At 34.9% G+C, this 23,350-nt stretch overlaps 1 protein-coding gene across 1 annotated transcript in view; it reads left to right on the top strand.

The window, feature by feature from the left end:
- Nucleotides 1-23,350, top strand: part of GPATCH2 (G-patch domain containing 2) — a 120,013-nt gene that overhangs the window by 80,309 nt on the left and 16,354 nt on the right. The window contains exons 6-8 of the mRNA XM_074168609.1: nucleotides 2,686-2,750; nucleotides 5,489-5,528; nucleotides 8,853-8,923. Coding sequence (XP_074024710.1) covers nucleotides 2,686-2,750; nucleotides 5,489-5,528; nucleotides 8,853-8,923 — 176 coding nt within the window. The remainder of the gene's footprint in view (nucleotides 1-2,685; nucleotides 2,751-5,488; nucleotides 5,529-8,852; nucleotides 8,924-23,350) is intronic.

The following is a 23,350-nucleotide window of genomic DNA, read 5'->3' as shown; positions in this document are numbered from 1 at the left end:
CCAAGATAAAGTCTGTAAACAAGATTAATATAGTGTGGAAAAGGTTGTCAGCAGCCCTGGCAAAGGAAATGAGTTGCCTGTACACAGAACATACTGTAAACTGAATAAAAGTGTCAGGTCCACCATGAGATAATGTGATCATGAACCTCTAACAAAGCATGACATAGGCACAGTCGGCTTTTCTTATAGCCACAGTGTAGAAAATGGATTACTATATTCCAGGGATACCCACTGGCATAGCATGAAAACCTCATTTTGAGATTAATGCAGGATGTAACTCTCGAGAGCTGAGCTACATGTTTACCTGTAGTGTTAAAGGAACAGTTTAGTTATTAATCTTAAAATTTGGAAATTATATATTAAAAGACTTGTTCATATTTCTCGGTATGTCTTTGTGAACTGACATTTCTTGCTCTTATTATTAGGTGATCTATGACATTGCAAAAGTAATGTTTGGTCACTGTTTTATTATTATCTTCTAGCTATGTAAGGCCTCAATAAGTTTAATAAAATAGTAAATTCCAAATGCAGGTAAAGCGGTAGGTGGTGTTCTCCCATGTAGCTGCCATGATTTCCTATACTAGGGATATGTATGTTGCCATAGATATTTCTGCCATAAGGTGTTACCGATTCTTTTCAATTGTTACCAGCCAGAAAAGTGACAACACTTTAGGGTTTCTCAAATTGGCTACAAGTGACATCATTCTTCAGGTCAAAGAAACATATTTGGTCAAATACTTTAACTACATGGAGCTTTCAAATTATTCCGTGAGTGTTCTTTGAAAGTTTTCCAAAATTGGAGCTCTGAATGCCCTGGCTTTTTTCCAGCATGAGACCAGATGAATAGGGATATTTTTCTTTAAAAATTGAGTGCATTGTTCTTTTAGAATTATAGAATGGTTCGGGTTGGAAGGGACCTTAAAGATTGTCGAGTTCCAACGTCCCTACCTCCCGCTAGGCCAGGCTGCTCAAAGCCCCATCCAGCCTGGCCTTGAACACCTCCAGGGATGGGGCATCCACAACTTCTCTGAGCAACCTGTTCCACTGCCTCACCACCCTCACAGTCAAGAATTTCTTCCTGATATCTAATCTAAATCTCCCCTCTTTCAGTTAAAACCATTACCCCTCGTCCTATCACTCCACTCCTTGATAAAGAGTCCCTCCCCATCTCTCCTGTAGACCCCGACCCGCTTTAGGTACTGGAAGGCTGCCATAAGATCTTCCCAGAGCCTTCTCTTCTCCAAGCGGAGTGGAGGGGCAGAATCACCTCCCTCGACCTGCTGCCCACGCTTCTTTTGATGCAGTCCAAGATGCAGTTGGCTTTCTGGGCTGCCAGTGTACATTGCTGGCTCATGTTGAGCTTCCCATCCACAAACACTCCCAAGTCCTTCTCCTCAGGGGTGCTCTCCACCCATTCTCTGCCCAACCTGTGTTTGTGCCTGGGATTTCCATGACCCAGGTGCAGGACCTTGCACTTGGCCTTGTTGAACTTCATGAGGCTTGCACAGGCCCACCTCTCGAGGCTGTCCAGGTCCCTCTGGATGGCATCCCTTTCCTCCAGAATGTCGACCGCACCACACAGCTTGGTCTCATCAACAAATTTGCTGAGGGTGCACTCAATCCCACTGTCCATGTCTCCAACAAAGACGTTAAACAGTGCTGGTCCCAGTACTGACCCCTGAGTTTTTTGGTGGGTTTGGGGGTTGTTTTTTTTATGATGCAACAAAGAGCATTTTATTACTTTGTGAAGCATAATATTGCTTTATTGTCTAACACTTACTCTTTAATAAAGAGTAGGCTACTTTTGTCTCTGAATCTTCTGTTTATGTACTTTTGGCAAGCCTGAGCCATATAAATATATTATCACTGAGTTTTTGTGGTCTCCTTTCAAAATTGGCAAATTGTCTAACTTCATTCCCATCTCTGGTCATCTACTGACTATAAAACTCTCTCCAAGGAATTGAAAATGCGTTCCTGCATTCTTTCCAAAAGGAATAGTTTATTTTCTCCAAGCATGAGTTTAGTCAGGTGGTCTCTTATTCTTCTGCTTTTACCTATCTACATATGCAGACAGATTAAGCAGATTCTAAAAATAAAAATAAAGTTGTTTGAATGCATTCCATCATCTACAAAAGTCTACACGTGCTATCAAGCATTCTTAGGATCATTCATAAATTGAGCATGTTACGTATTTTTGGTTTCACTATATATAAAGCACTACAGTACAGTGTGGTCAAAATTGTTTTATCTTTGCTTTCTATGCCACATCAGCTTGAATTTCAAAAGCTTTATGTTGGGATACAAAGGTTGGGAGTGTTTCTTACTAAATTTATTTCTGTATTATCCATAAATAAGAATAATATGTTGAATATTATTTTCAAAACATCTAACTCATTTTTTTAAGATAAAGTCTTTCATGGACTTTTCAAAAGTAACTTAGGCTTCTGACATCTGCAAATGTCTGATGTCTGACATCCAATCAGAATTACACATAAAGGATTTTGGTAAACCTTGTATAGCACTTTCTGCATTCAGACTTCACTTTAAAATTGCAGATATTGCTAATTGCATTTACTCTATCTAGTGTACTGTCTCTATTTTGTATTTAGTATTTGTGATAAACAGTCACTCTGTGTGTATGCTGCCCCATTATTCAAAAACTTTTTTTCCTACTTTTTCCATTAGATAACTCCAGGACCAGGGGGTAGCAGGAAAACAGTTCACTTGTCCCAGGATTCTCTTCACCATGAGTGAGTATGAGTGATGGGAGTTATAACTTTTTATTATTGTTTGCTTTACAGTAGTACCTCTATCCCAAAGTGACATTTTACAGCTATAAAAACATGTGATAAGAGAACCTGAGCTCAGTTACATAATGATTTTTAATTCAATAATAATATTTCTAATACTGTGTAATTCATTTTATGTTTGTTAAAGAAACGTGAAGTTCAGTGCTTTGTAAATGTATTTTTATTAACTTGCTAAGTGTATGTTTCCTAAAACACAACAAATACGGGTTGTTTAAAAAGAGCTGCTTTATTTTTCTCCAAAGAGAAATTCAGAAATGCCAAGCTTGAATATATGAGAATAAATAAGCATCACATCTTTGAGTCTTAAACGTGATGTATCATGTGAGGAAGAAGGTTATAATAAACCACACAAAAAGATCTTAAATTTATTGTTTGGACACACGTAAGTACAGGATGTCATTTGGTTCATTTAGTTACTTCAGTGTGCCATTACTGTAAACTCTTAATCTGTTCAGCTGACAACATTAGCAGCATTATTTCTTGGTTATCTCTTTTGAATAGTTACAATAAGACGATTAAATTTTCCTATACTTTTCCAAATCAGAAATCTAAAACACAAACACACACAATTAGGAAATAATATATTTGGGGATACATTTTTATGTTCTAACTGCTGCTAGATACAGCATCCACAGTTTAAAACAGAACGTGCCAAATCATATATACTACAAAGATCCTCAGTTCCAACTGCTTTATGCTATTAATCGACTTCTGTTCTACCTCATGACTTGCTAGTGTATGTGTTAACTAGAGAGGTTGTGATTTCATAAGTTATTTCTACTCTGAAGTAATTCAACTGATACTTCACGGTTTTTACTTTTGTTCATTTTACCAAAACAAATAAACAAAAAAATCATACTGTAATTAAACGAATGGACAAAATTATTAAAAAACAGTGTGACACAAGTATCACGTTGTCATTAAAAAAAAAAAAAGTGTTATTCTTTAGAAAGAGTTTTTTAATATTTAAATGAGGCACATTCAAATTACTTTGATATATTTTCTCAATAGAAATACATTTTACAAATAATTTAATCTGTAATCCACTCATTTGCCACAAACCAGCAGAGGTTATGTGGAGGAGGATACCTCAGTTTGCTCCTCCTCCTTGAGCATTTGCTGTTGACACTGGTTAGGGACAAGACACTCATCTATGTGGAATTTAGACCTAACCCATTATATTTCTTATCTTCATCAGCTTATGGATGTTTGTGACCTTATTTGTTGGGTCACTAGCAAATGTGATGGTTTTTCTTTTCATCCACTGCCAACATCAAAGTTGCATGTGCATGAAATCTCCATGTTTTTCTCAGATTTTGAACTGTTCAGTGCGATTGATGAACATCTTGTGTCCAAAATACATAAATATCTATTAATTTTTATCTCAAAAGTGTACTTGCAACTTTATTGCTCTCATTCTTTTGTCATTTCCTACTTTTTTTCCTTAATCATCTTAAAAGTAGAAAAAGGAGTTAGCAGTAGGCAGGTTTCAGCGACAGCTAATCTTGTATACAAGAATGAGAGGGTTGACTGCTCATCAGCAAGCTCACAAAAAATGAGTGACAAAAAGCCACAAAACTTTCAGATTTGTCACTTACCAAAAAAAAAAAAAAAAGTAATTTAGACCAGACAATCCTATGGAATCTGCTTCCTGCATACTTAGAGTAAATATTTTAGTGTCATTATGTGGCTACTGTGAGGAAAAATGACAGTAAACTATAGTGAATGTTACTTCAGAAAAGGCGTGACAAGGTTGATCTTATAATCTATGGTTACACTTCTAGAGGAATTTACAAGCAGTATAGCAGATAATGCAATGGTCTTTTTGTGCAATATTATAATGGATGGAATTATTTTATCCTTTGACCAAAACCTATTGCTTGCTTACATGAGTAATACCTAGGTACTGTATGTAATTTCAGATACCCCTTGGTTTAACTGTTTTTTCCTTCTCCTTCTCATTTTGCAAGTGTCAAGATTTGCTCCAGGTTTGTATAATGCTTACTACAGTTACATTTAGATGTTAATTCAGTTCTATGTGGTCACAGTATGTATGTAAACCAGTATTAATACGCTTTTACTGATATTGAGGGAAAAGTCACATTGTGAGTTCTTGTCCCTGCATGTCAACATCTTAGTCCAAATTTTCGTCCCTATGAAATAAGGCTGCCACTAGTCAAAAGTGTACAGTTCTATGGAGCTATGAAGCCACTGAATTTACAGGTTTTGAATTTCACTTTAGATTCAAACTCAGACCTCAGTTTGTGAAATAATACATTAACAACTACGAGGTAGTCCACAGTACTTAAAAATCTTTTTAGCTATAATTATTAATAAGTAACACTTTAGTACTAAATATGGAATTACTTTTATTTATAGCACATGCATTATAGTATATTAAAATACTATCATTTATATATTATTTGTGCTTGTTTGACAAAATATAATTGCCTATAAAGGCAGTAGCTACTCAGAAGTGAAATTTGTGGTGCATTCTTTCAAAACTGTTACAGACTTAGAGAGCTCAATAAAAATATCCCATTAAAATAAAGCATAGCCAAAGGCTGTATTTTCCTGGCAGACAATAAAATACCCAAAAGCACGCACAGGCTGGTCATATGACAGCATGTGCTTTGTTAGTTATATTGTTAAACCTGTCTTTTCTTTTTCTCCCACAGCCACTGGTTTAGCCCTGGGGCTAGGAAGGAACATAGCCAGGTAAGAACTGCTTTGATCGAGAACAGTTTACTGGAGATGTGTAAAGGAATTTAACTACCTCTACTCCAGAGGTAGTGGGCTAATATTTTAGGAAATTATAAACAAAGCAAGTATGATTTCATATTTTCTTGTAAGGAAATATATTAACAGTAATGCATTTCAAAAAGTCCCTTAATTAAAAATCTTTAATTAGTTACTTAATTTCAGTTAAGTATCTTTGAGTTTTAACAGGTTAAATGAAAAGTCTTATTACTTTTTTAATTATTTTCTTAATCATAGTATCTCCAAATGTTGAATTCTCAAAGTGCTGGAAAGCAAAACATTTGACTCACAAAATCAAGAAATACAGAGCAGTGACAAGAGTGGGCAGGCTTCTACAGGAAGATTTTCAGTTCCATTTTTCTGCATTTCATTAGTTAAAATGACCACAGCAGTAAAAATGGAACTGTGAAATCTCCATCATAGTGCAGATACTGAAAATATTTCACTAGTTTGTCTACTGAGCCCCTACAATGTAGTCCCCAGGAGGTCTGAGCCTAGAGATGTGGTTGAGGGAATGTGAAGACGTGTTTAATACTTGATTAGCAACAGCACACTTATTTCTTTAGCTTGTCTTCAGACATGGAGGAATACCTTTCTCATAAAGGTATGGTAGTAAGGATGGTAGTAAGGTCTAAACAGAACACACTGTCCAAGTACTTTATAATGTGAAAAATATCTGGTTTCATTTTGTAAATGTATAGTTAACTTCAACTATTCAGTAAAAGTAGCTGAATATATCGGCAGTGCATTGAAATTTAAGATTGAAGTTCCACAGTAAATTTTTTAAGTTGGTAAAAATTGATATAACACCATTGATTTCATTAGGTCTGTGCCGATTTGCTAGTACATTTACAAATTTAAATAGATTTGAAACTTCAAAAGGAAATACGATCTATAGAATCTTTGGAGGGTTCATCTCAGGATGATCCATCATGAACACTTGTAGCTCCAATGAGTCATAGTTTAAATCAGTGTATACTCTTTCCTGTTCCCTTCCCCTTCTTTTGAACTCCAGAGCAAACCGAATCTGTAAAAGTTAAATTGCTTGCCCAAAACTGCCAGAGTGGAGAAAACATTAAAAAAAAAAAAAAAAAAAAAAAAAGAAAAGTTTTAGCTGTAAATTGTGAACTTCTAACTTGTTACATTAAGCTGACTGACAACATCTAAACAGGCAGCTTTATATGATTCACATTTAACTCTCATTATTTTGTAACACATTTCCTAGTAGAAGACAGACATTAAAAAGAGCATTTTAAATATGAGCATGCTTCGTCTTAATTAATCATGATAAAAAGTTCTCTTGGGTTAATCTTTATCCTCTTCCTGAAATTTTGATGCTATTAGTAGTCAAATTTGCTAGATTAGAATGAGTGATTTATTTTTTTTTTATTGGATTTTTTGATATTGATTATCTCATATAACAGAGTAGTTAACTGAAGATGTACTGTTCGCTTCTTTAAAAGATTCTAAGCTTAAAACTCATGATATGCATAAACCTACATCGTACATACTGGCAATATCCATTCAGCATAGAGCGTGAAAAACATCTGCTTAGCTGGTATGTAATGACAAATTAATTCATCTTTTCTCAGATAATAGTAGATTTGAACTAATTTTAAGTTTTATGTGTTTATTTTGTATTTCATAAGAGCTGTGTTTTCAGAGCTTATCTGAAGTTCACTGTATTCATAACTTACAGATTACTAAAGAATTGTGAAATAGAGCTAATGTCATCAAATAATATAGGTGCTAGTGGCATATAATGGGTTATTTTTTTAGACAAGTAAAAGAAATGGGAATGATGGTGCAATGTAATTATGACAATTTTGACAGCCTATAAAATTCTCACTAAATTTGTGAAGATCCATAGTGTGTAACTATTGGTTGCATGGGTTTGCTACTTTCTCTTTTAATTCATTTCTGGAGTTGAAATTGTTATGTTAGAACACAAGTAATTAACTAGCCAAATTTAAAGTCTGGCAGGTGATCTCTGTTTGTACACGCTATAGCTACAGTTTACTTATCAGCTAGAGAATATTGATAAGAGTAAGACTGTTCTCCTTAGCTTGATCATGAAATCGATATGCATTGTATGAATGTCATGCTGGTTTAAGTTATGGCTACATTTAAATATTAATTATAAGTGCTCTTATTTGTTAATAATAAGAAAACGAAAAAATTATTTTATTAGAATAAAGTGCCTTACCTTTATGTATCCTTCAGATTGCCTTTTAAAACCAGACTGGACTATTTTTACTGCATCTAAGAACTAGATAGTTGAAATGACAAGGAGCATTCCTTAGACAAGAAGCAGGCTGTAGAGAGTTGGGGAAAAAATAATCAAGCTTAATTTTTCCTATAAGTGTTATTTTTTGGAGTCCATGCTCAACATTAAGTTGTGGTTGGCCAAGTCATAAAGTTCATCATTTCCTAATTTCCAGTGGACTTCTAAATGCATTTCTATGAATATTAGTTCCATTTACCTGGAGTCTGTTTTTAAACAGTTTTTCATTCTATATTTTCTTCAATATACTTGAAGTTTAGTTTCAAGAAACATTTGTATATTTTATGCTGTCTAGTTTTAATGTCTTTAGTGTAACTTTTCAACAGTAATTTTTTACCGTTATTTTCACTTTGTTCATCCTGACAGATATCATTATGCTGGAAATAGACTCCTGAATATTAGAGATAGCCTGAATGAAAAGTCTTCCTTTATTTGTCTAAAAATAAATAGAGTAAATCAGAGCTTGTTCCAGAAGCTGAGTCACTGTTTCAGTTAAATGAATCCTTCATTATTGCTACTTCCCCACTATTATGGGAAGCTTTAATACTGTGTTTTTGTTGATTCTGCAACTTTCAAATTACAAAAGTTCCTGGGGCTTAGAAGAGTTTATAACTGTTTCATAACTGCTTAGATACAAGTGCCAACCTGAATAGTTTTTTGTTGTACAATTTTGAAAATTTAAATTGAAATTGTGGCAGTTGTAAAATTTTATGGATACGTTAATTGTGACATTGTGAATTGCATGGCTTTCTAATATGCTTTGAGAATGATTTAATTTTACATTTTCAATTATTTGGGAATTTTAAATTGGTAGATATATCTTGAAATATTAGCTATTATTTTAAAATTCTATTAGATATCCATCTCTTTTAGAGTCTTGGTTGAAAACTATTGAAAGATTACTCAAGACAGGAAAGAATGGCATTGTCAGGATAACATTTCTAAAAAGTAAATAAAGGCATTACTTGTGAGACTGTTCTGAACATTATTTTTAATAGCTTCAACTCTTGCGAGACAACCGATCAGAGAGAGGACACAAGAAGAATAGCTCTGTAAAAACAGCTAGCAGGTAAGTTAATGCTCCAGCTGTCATTAATCTTGTTTATGAATTTGTTGATTTCTTAACTCATGAATTTTTATGTAAGAAATTACACCATTCTTTTGGGGTATTTTCAGAGGTCTTCTGGTTTTTTGTGATTTACTTTCAAGAATTTCTTATATAAGGCATAATCTTTGCCTAAAATATAGGTATTAGACTTTATTGATGACTATATTCAACTATACTTGCTGAATTTAATCTATTTACTAAACATCAGAATTAAATGGATGCAAAAGTGAGGTTTGTGCTTCTGGCATGTAAGTTAAGTGCTAAAAATGTATAAAGTTACCGTTATGCATCCATGCTTTTGAAATCAAGATGATAACTCAAATACTGTAACACTTAAATTGTTCTTATATTGCGTTTTGATAATAAAAATTTCATTGTGAAGACTTATTAAAAGCAAATTTAGTTGTATCCTCTGGCTTCTATCCTCCCTCTCAAAAAAAAAAAAAACCAACAAAAAAAACATTCAACACTGAACTGATGGGCACTGGCCTAAGAGTCTTGCTAGAGGTTTTTTTATATACTTGTTACCTGCTGAATTTGTTCTGCATTATTATTATTATTTTAATCCTAGTATTTTTTTTTAAATGAGGAACTACAGAAATGTTTCCCTTGCTATGCACAACACCTTACACAATTTTTACCTTGTTCTGTACAGTTGACAACATGCTATCAAATTACTTTTTTCAAAAAGTTATAATAGATTTCTGTCATCATGTAATAATACGGTTTTGAATGAGACAGTTGTCTTTCAGGCACTGAAATAAGTTATTCATATTGTTAAATACTTGCTTAATTCCTTGATGAGTACCTGGAAAGGGAGACCAAAACCTCTTTCAAAAATAGGCATATTACATATGAATCTATTTCATTGCATACACGATCTAGTTACAGACTATAAAACATTGGTTATGCAAGTGTTGGTCATTCAGCTTCAGAAATTGTGGTTATCTTTGTCTATTAAACCTTTTATATTAAGTCAAAAAATTTTGAAAATTTCTCCATACGTTTTCTGGCAAGCACAGTTGTTAAGTCATATTTTTGCTTAGAATTTTAGAATGAGTTCACTTTAGTTAAGCATTTTCACCATAAATGCACTCTTACTGTCTGTCTCCTTACATGAAACTGAGAGTATCAAGTGAATATAAAGTGAGCAGTAATAAACAGATTATACTTAAAGTCATTTTAGGATCTTCTTTATGCTGTAGCAATGTAAAATGGTATCTGAGGAATTCAGAATCATAACTTATGTGTTTGTTGTTCTTACCAATAAAGCTATCAGTGAAGTGATTGCTACCAACACAAGCAGTTAAAATAGTGATTGTTTTAAATGGCATTAAATACCTGAAGTTATCTTCAGCCTCTCTTCATGTCCAATCAGCAGTATGTTAGTAGATTGTTATCCCAGTAAACATCTGGCAGGGTTGTGTAGAAGCAACAGGTGGCAAATGTAAGAGTGAAGACTAGCATTTTCCATAAAATATCTGTAATATTAAAACAAGACTTACATAAACTATTATTATGATGTATGTAAAACCACATAAAGTACTGTAATACCCTTAAAACCAGCAAGGTCACCTGCTAACATGTCATGATACCACCATCTCTATTTTCAAAGGCTTTTTCCTCCATATGGAGTCAGGTTATTTCAAATTAGTTGTTTGTGCTTTTTCAGAAAACCACCACTTTCTCTGCCTACTACAGAAACTTTACTGTTAGTTCTTTAAGGTGACTTGAAAAGAAATTCTTAAACTTCTATGAAAATTATATTTTTAGCAGGCCGTCTGCTGTCTCAGAGTATCAAGTCATATATGTCTTATTTACAAGATGTATATTGAACAAATTTTAACTTTCTTGCTACATTTTAGCTGCTGAAAATAAGAGCTTAATTTGCACGATGTGCAATCATTTTTTCTCTCAGGCCAATAGCATGTCTGGTGAGTACTTTCTTCCTGTAGCTTAAGTGTTCTATAACCTAATATTTTGCTTTTTTTATCAAAAGCTATTACAACCAAAACAGAGATTGAACTCCAGATATATAGGAACCACACATGACAAATGCATAGTTCATATCCTCATATGTTCATAAGTTGCTCTCCTCATTCAATTCAAGACAATTCCTCTGGTATTCTATTCCGTACAAATTAAATTCATGGTGCATAGTGACATATGTCAGATTTATCTGTGGTTAATATTGAAGGCTGATTTTGTTATGACTTAATTTTAAATTATCACTTCTACCAAAAGGGTTAATCTTAGTTTCACCAGGCAATACAGAGAAGGAAGATGTTTCTGCTTACGAAGTTACCTATAGAAATTACTGTTCTAGTACTAAATATTGTTCACAGAGTTAATAAAATGAACATCACCTTAGTTGCAAATGTGCATCTTCATTACTGTGTATGAAATCTTAAGATGGAAATCTGTCACTTAGATTTTTGCATGTGCCCAAATACTTTAGAAAACACGAAACTATGATACCAATCAAGTGTCACAAAGTTAAGTTACAGAATTAAGTCATGTTGTAGTAAATCTTTCATAGTTTGTGTACTACATGCATATGCAATTAAACCTTCTGCTGAATGCAAGTGTTTACTCACACCTGAAAGTCTGAAGTTTTCTAAAATTGCCTCTAAATTAGTTCTTGCTTGTGTTAAACTATTACAGTTGATACATCAAGGTAATTCAAATGAGTAACCCGCTTAAAAAGAGGCATACAAAAAGTAATGGCTGTGACCTTATATAGTCTTAATGTTTGTTGCTAAATGCGGTGATAGAAGAGCAGTAGTGAGTAGGTACTGGAAATTCTATAAAATTATTGTACTTAACCAAAATACAGTTTAATCTGCTTTTATTGCAAGACTGAATTTCTCTGGGTTGGTTTTCATATAGTTTTCACACCACTGTATTTCTTGTTGTGGGACTATCTTTTTTGTTGGCTTTTCTGGAATACCTTTTTTCTAGTTTTTGTATGTACATGCGATGTGTATATACAGATTTTTCTGTGCTTGCCTTGACTTTTCTTACCCCTTTTGGATGACTGAACACAGTTCTTGTCTCAGCATGTAGACAATATGTAAATACCCATATTACATTAGATCAGTGACTTGTGGAATAATTTACTCTGTAAATACATCAGAAAGGTGTGGAGCTCTAAGCACGGCAGTGGTCTGCGGCTGTCTCTTCGTGGTGGAATAATACTGATACTTTCTGTGTGAGCTTTACTGTACTGGGTTGTTAGTATTAGGTTTCTTCTGTCAAAATTAATAATAATGAGCCAATCCTACATAAACTAACACAAACTTTTATTAGTGGCAAGATAATTAGATTTTTGAGAACTACTGATATGGCTGCTGGTGAACCAAACGTTAGGGAGGGGGACAGTCCTGCACCACAAACCTTGGAACCTGGATAGATTATATTATGCTGATAGAGTTCAACACATGATCTTCTGTATTCAACACGTTTAAATATGTGTATATATATAAATTTATGCTACCTTTACCAATAAGCTTTAATTTATAAATATGTAGTTTTTCCATTAATTATTTAAATTATATAAACAGTACTATATAATACGGGTTTAGAAGCTGCATTTATTTCTCCTGTATAGCCTTGAAAAAGTTCCCTGTTTACTTTATCTCTCTGCATTAGGACAGGAACATTCCCCTCCCCAGTCCAGCTACACTGCTCAAAGTTGTTAATTCTTCCAGCTGCTTGTTTTCAGCCTCTACTTTTTTGCCAGTAAAGAAGGTTGGTTTTGTCTGCATTTTTTAATACCCTTCAGGCAAAACCAGCCTGGTTAGCTAAACTCACCTATTTAAATTAAATTGGCTGGTTTTGTACAAACCATATTAGGGAGTGCTCACATGATTTCTTCCTCCGGCAGAGCTGTGGAGATGATAATCTCCAGCAGATGTGTGATAACAAATAGCTCGGGATAGTAATGTCTTCATCTGGCACAGTTGTTAGCAGACCAAATGTCTGTCTGTAGCCCCAGGCTGTGGGCAAACAATTGAACATGATTGAGTTATGGCGAGTTAACAAGTTGCTGCTTGGCAGCTGAACTGCCATAGCTGATCATCTGTTCATTGTTTGCCTGCTCCCAGTATAAGGTAAAACACATTTTCTTAAGTCACCTTTGTAAAATTTTATAAAAATAAGTTCTACCTAAAGGAGGTTCCCCAGGGCTAAGAGATTCATTTGGTCAGCTATGGAAACAGCATGGAACGATATTTTGCTGAGCTGCTATAACGTGATTTTGAACATGTGATTATATTGTTAGATATATGAGGGATCTCCATCATACAACTGTCTGCCTGTCTCTTAATATTTAATGTATTTATCCTTGTAATACCTTACAAAGTTAGGAAGTACTTTTATCCTCATTTGATGGAATAACCAGAGTACTTAAGAAACAATATTTTGCTTTTGGTCTAACGGTCAGTGCCATAACAAGTTAATTTATGCTGTAATCTAGAAACAACAGAATTGCAGATTGGGAAAATAGCAGACTACTGAATAAGTTAAACTTATATAATTATTTTCTTTGCTATACATAATAGTCTTGTATCATATTTCTTTTACAATGTGCTTCTGCTAAGTATTGCTAATTATTTTATCTATATACTTATTTTTTCTTATTGTACTGTAAGTAGAATTTGACACATGCATGAATTGAGAAACTGAAAAGCAAACGGTGCCAGAATTTTGCTGCTTACCAATTTTTTTTGGTCATATCTTGATAATTCCGTGTTGGCTTTCCACTCTCAAATACTCCCTCAGAGATCTTTAGAAGAAAAATAAAGCTATTTGTAATTCTTATGCAGTGCAGTCCTGGCTTGAGAGAAGGCTAAGCCATACTCATAAAAGTGATTTCAAGTTTGTGTGGAGTTATAGAAATTAGGTTTCAACTACCTAACTAGCTAGCCAGTGTAGCAGCAGCTTAGTATGAAGTAGTTCACCACTTCTTGTGGCTGCAAAATGGACCATAGCTTGAGGTAGAACCTTGATATTTCCTTTTAAATCAGCAGGAGCCACCTACTCAGCCATTATTATAGTGTGAAAGGAGGACTGCGTGCCAGTCATCCAACGATCACCTCTTGCTGCTCTATTTTGATCTGGCAAGAAGTCTTGGAAGTCTTCTCCTGCAGTGGTGAACAGCACAGACTGAAATACAGGTCTTCGCACATGTGGAGGAGACATTCAGGAAAGCAGACTCTGGAAGTAGTATGAGAAGGGTTACGTAAAGGAAATGTGTCAGATGCTACTAGATGGAGATGTGTCAATAAAACCCCAGAACATCACTGACTTCCCCATGTTTTCTGCAACTGTCTCTTTCCTTCCTTTCCCTACTTGTTCTCGATCCAATTTAAATATGTGCCTTGTGTTGGTACAGGAGGATGACGGTCAAGTATTTTTACATTTTATTACTAATTACTAATGGTATTCTCTTTGAATTAATATTTTAAAAACGCTCTTAAGAGAAAAGTGACACCAAACCCAAGGAGAGGTTTTCAAAAGTGGATTCTTGCTTTGGTTAGAAATATGACTTTCTGTCTTTCCCAGTTTGGAAGGGAAACCCCTGTTTATACATTTGTGCAGCACTTACTCATTTTCATCTGATGATACGGATCATGGCACTTTTTTACACAGATGTGACAAATAGCATTACAGCTGCTCTTTATTTGATCTTCTAAAGAGACAAAGATGTGCAAGGATTCTGCCTGCTCCCTCTTTCCCACCGTGTCATCTGTTGTTTGGGAAAGAGTCCTAATTTGCAGCAGATACAAAACTATTTGTCGAGTTGCAGGTTTGCCAAAAATAAATGAAACCATTAATTACTACATTTTTTGAGCAGCTGTTAATGGATCAGGATAAGAAAACTGTACATTAGACTACTGGTTAATTACAAGAACTGTAATTGTTTAATGTGGCTTTTGCGGAATGAAATTACAATACCAGAGGAGGTAAATTCAGCCAATTTTTGAAAATTATACATGAAAACGTGCACATACTTACACTGCAGTGAGGCTAAGGAATGCATAGTTGTTGTACTCGGTGATTGACTTCTGCCATCACATGAACACATGTTCCCAATAAAAATACTTTAAAAAGAAGTAATATTTAAACACGCCTTTTAATTCAAGTGTAAAATTATTAAGGTAGTAAGTTAATATCTTGTAACCCCAGAGCTAATAATGCAGAAGATTCAGATATAATATTAAAATCCAAATGTGTTTACATCATTAGAAATTAACAACTAAGCAGTTTTATCTCCTCTTTGGAGTGCCATGAAGCAGTAACTGTACTGTTATGATTGGTGCTTAATAATATTTGCAGTTCCAGATTAAATTACATGAATGTTTGAGGACACATTGCTTTCCTCCCTCGCCGTCACCCTCAGGGAGCACATTATTCCGTCAGTTTGGTATTTTTCTTCTCTGGGAAGAGTAAAAGATGGTGCCATTTTGGTAAAAGGCAATTCCTGATTGTATTTTCTATACTACAGTCTTATTTAAAAGGTCCCAAAAAGCTTTAATTTGCAAGAGGAGGACAGTATGACAACAGTTTGATTTTTATTTCAAAATGTAGCCAGTATGTGATGCTTTAATCTTCAAGCCTCAGTATTGGTTCCTGGATAGATTTAAAGTATCTATTGATTAAATAAACCTTAGCCACTATATTTTAGCTCAATCCATGGGAACATTTGCAAAAGTAGCAGCAGTTTTGAAGAGTCCATGCTCAGTTTGGAAAATACATTTTTCCGTATGATCTGAGCAGTTTCATTGCATTTTTACTGCGTGGGTGGTGAGACACTGGAGCAGGTTGCCTAGAGAAGCTGTGGATGTCCCATCCCTGGAAGTGTTTGAGGCCAGGTTGGATGGAGCTTTGCACAACCTGGTCTAGTGGGAGGTGTCCCTGCCCATGGCCAAGGGGTTGGAACTTGATGATCTTTAAGGTCCCTTCCAACCTAAACCATTCTATGATTCTATGATCTTTAATGCAAAACTAATTAAGTACAAAACCACAAGCCAAATTTTGTTGTTACTGCACTAAAATCTAATAAACTCTATAAAATTGTACATAAATAAGTTGCTAAATTATACTGAAAATTTGTCATTTAAAATTGAATTGCAGGTGCATGAGTATGTTAACTAACAGGAAGTCAATTAGTCCTGATTTTAAAAAATATATGTAATAAAAAAATCATATAACCTTTAGAAATTGTTTACTTTTGGATCCTCCTGATGTATCATCTGCATTGAATTTTCCCCTGGATGAATCTATAGGAAATTTCTTAATTTCAGTACCTGAATTTTAGCACATGGTGTGCTTGTTTCTCACACTCACTAGACTCAACTGCATTAGACTATCTCTTTTCTTTTTTTACTTGAATTTGTGCTCCAAAGCTCAAGCTTTGCTTGTCTCAGCTTACTTGTTAAAAACCTAATGGCATAACGATAAAGTTACTTTGGGCTTCAGAGGTGTGAAGACCATTCAGACCTGTTTAAGGTCTGATCAGGAGCTATGTGCAGTAACTTGCATTGTAGTTCCAAAAAATATTTAATCTATTGTTAAGCAACATTGCAATCAAAAGAGGTCATTTTGCATTTTGTTTTTTTGTTCTTACTGTAAATTACACTGTTTGTGCAGTTTTTACATTAATTTCGTACTAAGCTTGGAGGGATCCTTGACTCTTGTATGCACAAAGAAGATCCACTGATGCATATTCACTAAAATTCTGAGGCACAGGCACACTGACTTCTATCCAGATTGTGATTTTGTCTAAGGAAAGAAAGGGTTTAGAAGAAAATTTGGGTACTTTCTGTCAAATTATGTAGAATTCTTGTGTTTATTTTCTTTGTTGATATTTCAAAATGGTGATATTTTATTATAATAATGCATTTCAGCCCATCTGAAAAGTAATGTTCAGTAACTGTCGTAGCCAAAAGGGAGACAAGGACACTGTTCAGCCTCCTCATTTTGATTTGGGAATTTGTTTTGCCAAGGTTCCTGTTACTTTATATATTTAATTTTTTTAGAAGTTTTAATATCACTAATTAATAATATAGAGCAGGAGGACATGAGTGAAGTTTTTGCTGCTAAAGAATTTTGAAACTGAAAAGGACCAAAAAAAGTCAGTGTTTCTTTAACTTTCTCTTACCTACTCCTTTGTTATTAGGAAGTCAAATTTTGCATTCACTCCTGCACATGCAGACCCCTTGTACTCGGTGGAGTTGCGTGACAGTTACCAAGGGGAAAATGGGTGCTGTGTTAGGAAACATAATTTGCTTAATGTTCAGTCTTAGCTTTAGTCATTATTTTTTCTCCCCTCATCCCACCTTGCACACAATTATATCTTTGTTTATCAGATTGACTGCATTATAACTGTACCGTCTTGGCCAGACAATTACATTGTTTAGGGTTGTTTCTCAAATATAGTATTAAAAATAGGGAAGCAGAAGGGACTAAGGAGGAGAATGATGCTGAGGTCCAGCTGCAGAGCTGTTACTTCCTTGGAACCAATGGGAAGCCAGTAGGTTAAGGACTGACTGTTGTGTTTGTAGTGTAACAAAAGCTTCTGGATCACTGGTCCAGATCTAGGTCTGAATGACTGATTAAATACCATTACATTGTGCTGGCTTTTTACCTACATTAATTGAATTATTGGTCTTCTACAGTGGACCAGATTCATTCCAGTTGGCTATGCTTGCTCACCTTCCCAGCACAGAGGTAAAGAAGGAAACTGATATACAAGTTGAGTGTTACCAACCTAATAAGACATTTTTCCTGTTCTATTTCTAAGCTCCTATATTAGATAGTTGTGGATTTTTGTAGCGTTACTCCTTGCTCTATACCTGTTCTAAAAGTAAAGGATTTTGAATATGGTGTTAATGTTTGAAGTCATTTAACATAACTCTACATGAGTGTAATCTAGAACTATATAGGTAGTATGAGTTTTTAACTAAATAGATTGGTGCTGCAGTGACTTTATTTACTTAGTAAACAAATATTTATCCAGAAATAGCTGGAGGAAATAGTGTAGCTGAGTAAGCTATCAAGTCCTTCTGTGGAGGTATCTGTTCAAGACCACAGTTATTGCTCAAGTCACAAAGATATTTTCTAAATCACTTCAGAGCTGGATCAGGGCCCATGTCTTTTGGATATCAACAGTGTTGTCACAAGATGAAGAAGAAACAACAGAATGTTTGCTCTAGAATTTTGGAAACAATGTTGTCCTGTAACAGGATAGTATTCTATTAATGCAACCTATTTTCTAACTACAGTTCACCATTACACACATCAGCATTATTCATTTTTATCAGGTGTTGCTTGACATAAAACAATATTGGAATATGCTGTCAAAAAATTTAGAATATTCTGAATGAATATAAAATTCTGAATCAGTATAAATATTCATTTCCTTTCTTGAAAATGTGAAATCATGTCATTTGTTGAAGAAAACTGTAAGTTTTAGCTATTTAATTTTTAACAGAAGTGGATTTTTTTGGTTTTATTCCCTCAGTGTTCCTTGGTGACTTGTTTGTACACCAAGATATTGGTTTGGATTTGCCTTTGTGTAATTCATATACTTTTGATCAATTCCAACTCATGCCCAATTATATTACACTAAATTAACATAATTCAACAGATGTTGATATTTAAATGTTTTCTGGCATTCACATCTTGGACAGCTGTCTTAGAGCTTGGGGAAAAGGCAAACATTTAGAGTTAAATGCTGAACATATGTTTAAATTACTAATTAGAAACAAGAAAAAACAATGCATTATCCTTTCTGAGGGCAGTAGGCCTCTACTACAGAATTTTTTTCTGGAGACTCAAAGTACAAAAGTGACTTGAGACTGGGTGTCAAAACATATGTAGTGATGTAATTTTTTATTTTCCATTGTTTGCTAAAATTATGTCTGTGTGGAGTTGAGTGTGTGGATTTGTAGAGTTCAGGAAAATTTTGGACTACTTCTATGTCTGAATGACACTTAGAAGTGCTGAAAAAGATAACAGAAAGGAACATATTAAGATATAGTATTAGGTGATGAGATAATCTGATGGGGCTAGGGGAAGATTATATTCTTCTCATAATAGGATTGCACTAGGACTTTCAATAATACAGGTACGTCACCCTTATGTTTAAAGTTATGTTGTGAACAGATTGGCATAGTATGAAAGGAGCTTGTTAGAGTTGCATGGTTTTATCACATCTGTTTAAGATTTAATAAAAGGAAAATAAAGTGTGTAGCACTTGCGATTAATGTAATGGTTTTTGCACTTGTGGAGGCAAATGAAGCAGTCTGCTGTATAGATGATGTCATTCCTTAGACAAGTTTGAGGAAAAGCTTTACTGTTTGTAAAAGATGTGGAGAAATCAAGCGTGGAACTGATTTCACCTGAATGGTGTCTGAGAAAAGTGATACCAAAAAGAAATATATACTTATATTCATAAGCATTAAAAATTAATATATATGCTGCATATGCATTGTATTTCATTATTATGTTACCAGTTCTGTAGCACTGAATGAAAAGTTTCTGTAGAGACTTTTAATATATTTTGTAGGCAGGAGTAATTTGCAGTGGTATTGGTCTACCACTCCTAGCCAAGACAGAAATCCTTTCAACCCTGTCAACACACTGGTGTTGGGAGAGGCTCTACAGCATCCAGAAAGCTAGCATGAGGCAATATGTGTGAATTTGTAAATTATTTCACATATTAAAAACAGGGTCAAGCAAACTATAAAATAAAATTTTTAAGTTTCTGATTTCCAGGAATCTGGATATCTCCTATTACTACATATTATCAATGCTGCTTTTGTGTGTTCCATAAAAGTCATGAAATCCTTCTAATTCACCGAAAGAGTTTGATGGAAATAGAGGTAGACCTCATGTACAACCTGAGTATACAATCTCAGTGTCCCATTATCAAAGGTATTTTTTTATGGAAAAAGGGCTCAGATTCCAAGGAACTGTCCACCAGGAATGCAGCTGTCACAGTTTTGGTGTAGGCTGTGGTGCATGTTAGGGCATATAATACACTGACTGCCTAGATTGCCACCAGGCACACATGCATGGGACATGTTTCTGTGACAAATCACAATATATTTCAGACATTGTTTTGACCTAGAGCCAAGTAAATTTGTACTGAGTGAGGTTTATCTCAAATGTACTTTACAAAACATTACTAGATTGTTTTTCAAGATTGCCCTATACCATAATACTACAATGTGGAGTCCAGATCTTCATTGTTAAAGCAACTCTTTGTTCACTCTTATCTGTCTTCATCTACACCTGAGAAACGTTGCCTTCAAAGTTGTGTCCTGGGTATCTACTTGAAGTGCACATGCCCTATACGTATTTCAGAGTGTGAAAGAATGTAGGTACCTTCTTCAGAATGGACAAGGTGCCATCCCTCTCTAATTGTCCACTGGGTACATATGTTACTGCATATGTTACTCTAATCTGGGTGTTCAAATGGAGACCAGAGGCTGTGTCTGTTTTGGCCAAGCTGTGTGCTACAAGGGAAAGAGGAAATCTTTACTTATAAAATTCCTTAGCTATTGTTTTTCATATATTTTTCCTGAAAAACAAACATGCCTTCCATTTTTCAGTGTAATATTATGAAATCATCATGCATCTTTTCTGTGGCTGTATTGACATACATGCCAGAGGCAGAGATTAGAAGTATTTTTTATACCTAGATAATACAGAATAGTCTCCCCAGATTTACAGCACTAATTGCCTACTACATGTATTTAATGTGATACCTTTGATTAAGGCCATACTTCTGGAGACTCAGTCAAATGAAAGGGTAAAACTTTGTGTTCATCTTATCTAATTAGCCAATAGTCCAATGATGGGACATTTAGAAGTACATATATATATATATATATCAGGTGTTTAATGGTGTTTACCCCTAAACTAATCATAAACTGTTCCATGGACTCGAAATGCTCTTGAAGCCATTGTCTGCAACTTGTGCAGGTTTAGGAAGGTACAGAAAGAGTTAACGTTCATCCAAGATCTTTTATTTAAGCAGTGCTAATGGATGCACTTCCATTGGCCACCAGATACAGCAGTGTCTGCATTTTAAGCCGAGTAAGAAATGAGATAATCTGTACTACAGGTCCATTCTGTGTAAGGATATGGGAACAGTTTCTGTGATGTTTTTGTGTAAAAGATACTTGAATACTGTGAGGTTTGCTCAGGTTATTCTTTGATTTTGTAAAGTTAAGCTGTCCCACACATTATTTTTTTTAACCATTTTATTGACTCTCTTCTGTTACCCAATTGTGAGTTCTGTTTTTTCATTTCTAACTGCTGCTGTGAACATTGCTTCACCACTACTCAATTTCAGTTTATAAAAAATAGGCCAGTCATTTCAAGCTTAAAGTGTCACAGTTCTCACTGCATTCTCTCTTCAGTCATATCCATATTCGTATCTATTTTGTACCTGTGTTTTAAGACTGAAGACTGACAGTGTCAATTAGATTTCCCCTTCAAAATAATTCTCTCAAGTCCCTTCTAAAATGCAAACCAGTCCGGTCTTGCCTTACTGTAGTCTCTTGTGAAAGAAGTTCACTTACAAACTTTTATCAAGCCTCTCCATTAGCTGAAGCATTCAGTGGTGATAAACTTGCAGAGTTCTACAGCCATCTGCAGGAATGCATCGATACTGTGGCAGAACGGTATGTTACTGCTTACCGTGCATGTGTTCCTCAGGTGAGAAAGATGTTAATTGCAATATAATTGATAGGCAAGTATTGATCATTACCGATTCATCTAATTGTGCTATAGAAATCAGGCTTTTTGAAAACATTATTGTATCATAATAGTATACAGCTTAAGATTTTTCCAAGTTAGAGTACAGATATTTAATAAATACGGTTAAACAAAAAATGCACACTCTTTCACCTCTGCCTTTGTTTAATAATCATGCATTTTGACAGAAGCAGAACTTTACTTACTTTATTACTTACAAGTGATCTTAACAATGTCGTAGTATTGTCTGCTAAATGGTTTGACACTAAATATACTAAGGGACAAAATTAAGTTTGCCTTTAATGTTGTTGTAACCGTTGGCACAATTACAATGTACCAAGAAAAGCAACTGTGCTGGTACCAAATAAAGCATTGCAGCTTGCAAGGAAAGTGACAGCTGCTAACAGCAGACAGAGTAAAGTGATCGACAGACATGTTGGTACAATGAGACGTATAAAATAAGCATGCAAACATTTTGTATTTAATCCACCAGTACCCAGAGTTCCCCAAGGGAGATGACAGTCTCGCTAGTTGAGGCCATTGTACTACTGTGTGTGAAACTACCTGCTGCGTAACACTCTGTCTTCATTGCATCTTTCTGAAGAGACTGGAACAATTACTGAGTTTGAATAGGATTTTTTAATTTGGGAGAGAAGGGGATTTTTTGCATTTTGATGGGGGGGGTTGGGTTTGGTTTTCTTTGGGGTTTTTTACACATGGGATGGTAGTTATTGCAGAAGCATGTAATAAACCAGAGGGCTAGAACTCACGTTCAAGAGCATCTACTGTCCTACACCCTTTTTATTGTATTATCCTTCTTGGTGATGGGACTGGTGAAGTTAGAACTCCAATAGCAGCAAAGGTGATAACTACTAGTGAAAGAGTTAAGAAGCGCTTGTGTGCCCAATTGCTCAGTAGGTGGACTGCAATTAAAGCAGTGCAGCTGTAGGTTCCCCCACAGAAGAGACCTTTATTTGGGGAACATAACCAAACCATCCATTAACTGCAAAGGTGAGAGTAGGTAAAAATCTGACATAGCCTGTTACAAATGTCTTGGGGAGGTGAACAAGTGTAACTGCAGAAATGGCACTCATCAAAAATATTTGCGTATTGAACTATGAAAATTACAGAAAAAGAGGTTGTGTTGCGTAGGCATGCATAGAAATGTTTGGGGACTTTAAAGAGACAACTCTAGGCATGTTACCACAGTACAGGTCAATTATCTTGAAAAAAAGAAATGGCAGGGAGACTGCAGCTATTTAAGAAGGGCATAACAAAATTTCTGTCTGAGCGAGTGTTTGCCACAGGAATGCATAGATGCTTGTGAATTGCTTTAAATGTCATTGCATCTATGAAAGTATTTGCTCATCAAACCTACTTTTTATTGTGATTATTATTATATTATTTCAATAGCTTTGTTGTTGTTAGTGCCTTTCCCAGTCTGTCTTCATTTCTGAGGCTCTTATTTAGCACGCAGAAAGGAGAATCTAAACACTGTATGCAAGATGAAAAATGAATTCAAATTGACAGTGGCTTTTCCAGCGTTTTTGTTTAATATGTTGAGGCATGACACAACAACAACCAAAAAATTCTTGGCATGCTAGTGTAAGTTCACAC

This window comes from Numenius arquata, chromosome 2 (genome assembly GCF_964106895.1).
Source record: "Numenius arquata chromosome 2, bNumArq3.hap1.1, whole genome shotgun sequence".
In the NCBI taxonomy this organism is placed as follows: Eukaryota; Metazoa; Chordata; class Aves; order Charadriiformes; family Scolopacidae; genus Numenius; species Numenius arquata.
The sequence above is the reverse complement of the archived record's forward strand: the minus strand, read 5'-3'. Positions and strand labels throughout refer to the sequence as shown.